Genomic DNA, 2,500 nt, shown 5'->3' on the forward strand with positions numbered 1-2,500 from the left:
ACTCTCACACACACACACTCTCACACACACACACTCTCACACACACACACTCTCACACTCTCACACACTCTCACACACTCTCACACACTCTCACACACTCTCACACACTCTCACACACTCTCACACACTCTCACACACTCTCACACACTCTCACACACACACTCTCACACACACTCTCACACACACTCTCACACACACTCTCACACACACTCTCACACACACTCTCACACACACTCTCACACACACTCTCACACACACTCTCACACACACTCTCACACACACTCACACACACACTCACACACACACTCACACACACACTCTCACACACACTCTCTCACACACTCTCACACACTCTCACACACTCTCACACACTCTCACACACTCTCACACACTCTCACACACACTCTCACACACACTCTCACTCACACACTCACACACACACTCACACACACACCTGTATCCGTGGTCCCTGTAGTCTCTGGTAGCGGAGTAGACCACATTGCTGGCTTTGACGCTGATCTGCTGGAACAGGTTCCACACCTCCTGATAGATGTATTGCTGTAGTGAAAACACGAATCACACCGTCGCTTAGAGAAACACACATTAGACCCACTCCATGTGGATCAAGATCAGGGTTTGAAATTATAAATCCACCGTGGCGAACGGGCGGGTTATGATTCATAAATGATGTCCTCCAACATTACAACAGTTTGGAGAGAGCTATATTTGATGACAGCAATAAATGCAGCTTCATAAGAGAAGTCACAGAAAATTGTGATTCATTTTATTTTTATGGTATCTGAAAACATGATGTAAAACTTAAACGTAAAACAAAGCCATTTATTCAGACTAAGATTTAATAATGCGTACATTTACTTCCCAGAAATGATAGTTAATGTAATCTTATTGGATCAAAACTTACTGACTTTGCTCACACAGGGTATAACAACTTACTAAATTAATTGTAATATTTTTTTATGGGGGGCTTTTAACTTTCAGCAAAGAAATACAAACCCTGCGCTAAGTGGAAAAAAAACAAGTTGATAAAAACATTTAATCCAATATTTGATGATAATACAACATAATGAGAGATTTAAAAGGCGGGTCATTTTGGACCCGGAACAGGAAATAGTGACGGATTTTCAACACAATCTAAAAGCAGAGATTTTGATAATCTAGTTTATTTCTGATACTTTTTATTATTTTATTTTTATTAACAAGACATAGCTGACAAAAAAAACAGCTGAATATACAGATGTACAGATAGTGTGTATACAGGTACGGTAATAATTTTAATGAACGGGCTATTCCAGTGTGATATATAACAACATTATTGATTATTATTATTTTTATTTATTTGTTTTGTAAGGTTGAAGTTCTAAACGGCTGTGAATGAGTGAAAAAGTTTCAAACCCTGATCATCATATTTGTAACAGCTTGTTCCACGAGATCAAGATTTGTATTTGCATCTTTATCCGTTGTTTAATTCATTGGTACGTCCGTTTCTTTCCAGTGAATTACAGTCATTAAGAAACAAGACAAGCGACTGAACCCACTGAAAATAAATACTGCGTTGCTGTTGCAGCTTCACACATCAAACGGCTGTAATTATGCAGCCCGTGTGTGTGTGTGTGTGTGTGTGTGACAGACTCTCACATTCCAGTAATTATGCTTCAAAATGGACACCTCCTAAATCTGTACAAGAAACAGTGCAAGACAAGCGATTGAATCCACTGAAAATAAATGCAGCGTTGCTTTTGCAGCTTCACATCAAACGGCTGTAATTATGCAGCCCGTATGCATGCGCGCGCGCGTGTGTGTGTGTGTGTGTGTGTGTGTGTGTGTGTGTGTGTGTGTGTGTGTGTCTGTGTGAGACAGACTCTCACATTCCCCGTGATGACCATGCAGCCCAGCTGGTCTATGATCAGCACGTCTAACGGCGAGGGCGGCTGGCAGAACTTCTGCTGCAGGATCTGCAGGATCGGCTCCATCACTTTAGGACTGTCTCTCATGGCCACCGCGATGTGACCCAGCGCTCGGATGGTGTGGTCCGGGATGAGATGGGCTTCCCTGAGGACAAACACACACACACACACACACGCGTCAGTCATCTCACTCAAAGAGTTAAAGTTCAGAGGTCACACACACACTGCCTGTGAACCGTGTCTATTATGTGTAGGTACGGTTCTGTGTGAGTGTATGAGTGTATTCTCTCAGAGAGAGAGAGAGAGAGAGAGAGAGAGAGAGAGAGAGAGAGAGAGAGAGAGAGAGAGAGAGAGAGAGAGAGAGAGAGAGAGAGAGAGAGAGAGAGAGAGAGAGAAATAACAGATAAAACAAATATAAGAAACTAGATGATCTATACATGAAATAAAATAACAGATAATATATAAAATAGATAAATAAATAAAATAAAGACATCAGAAAATAGATAGATATAGATATAAATTAAATAGATGAACTTAATATGAACTAAAGATACAAAATAGATAAACCAGATAAA

General features: G+C 40.7%; 1 protein-coding gene across 2 annotated transcripts in view; it reads right to left on the reverse strand.

Annotated features, from left to right (window-relative positions):
• The window catches only part of pi4kab (phosphatidylinositol 4-kinase, catalytic, alpha b), a 62,442-nt gene that overhangs the window by 37,686 nt on the left and 22,256 nt on the right, over positions 1–2,500 (reverse strand). For both annotated transcript variants that reach the window (XM_079896514.1, XM_079896513.1), the window contains exons 16-17: positions 1,887–2,070; positions 455–558 (exon numbers count right to left, since the gene is read on the reverse strand). In XM_079896514.1, the coding sequence (XP_079752640.1) occupies positions 455–558; positions 1,887–2,070 (288 nt within the window). The remainder of the gene's footprint in view (positions 1–454; positions 559–1,886; positions 2,071–2,500) is intronic.

Source organism: Squalius cephalus (genome assembly GCF_949319135.1).
Source record: "Squalius cephalus genome assembly, chromosome: 16".
NCBI lineage: Eukaryota > Metazoa > Chordata > Actinopteri > Cypriniformes > Leuciscidae > Squalius > Squalius cephalus.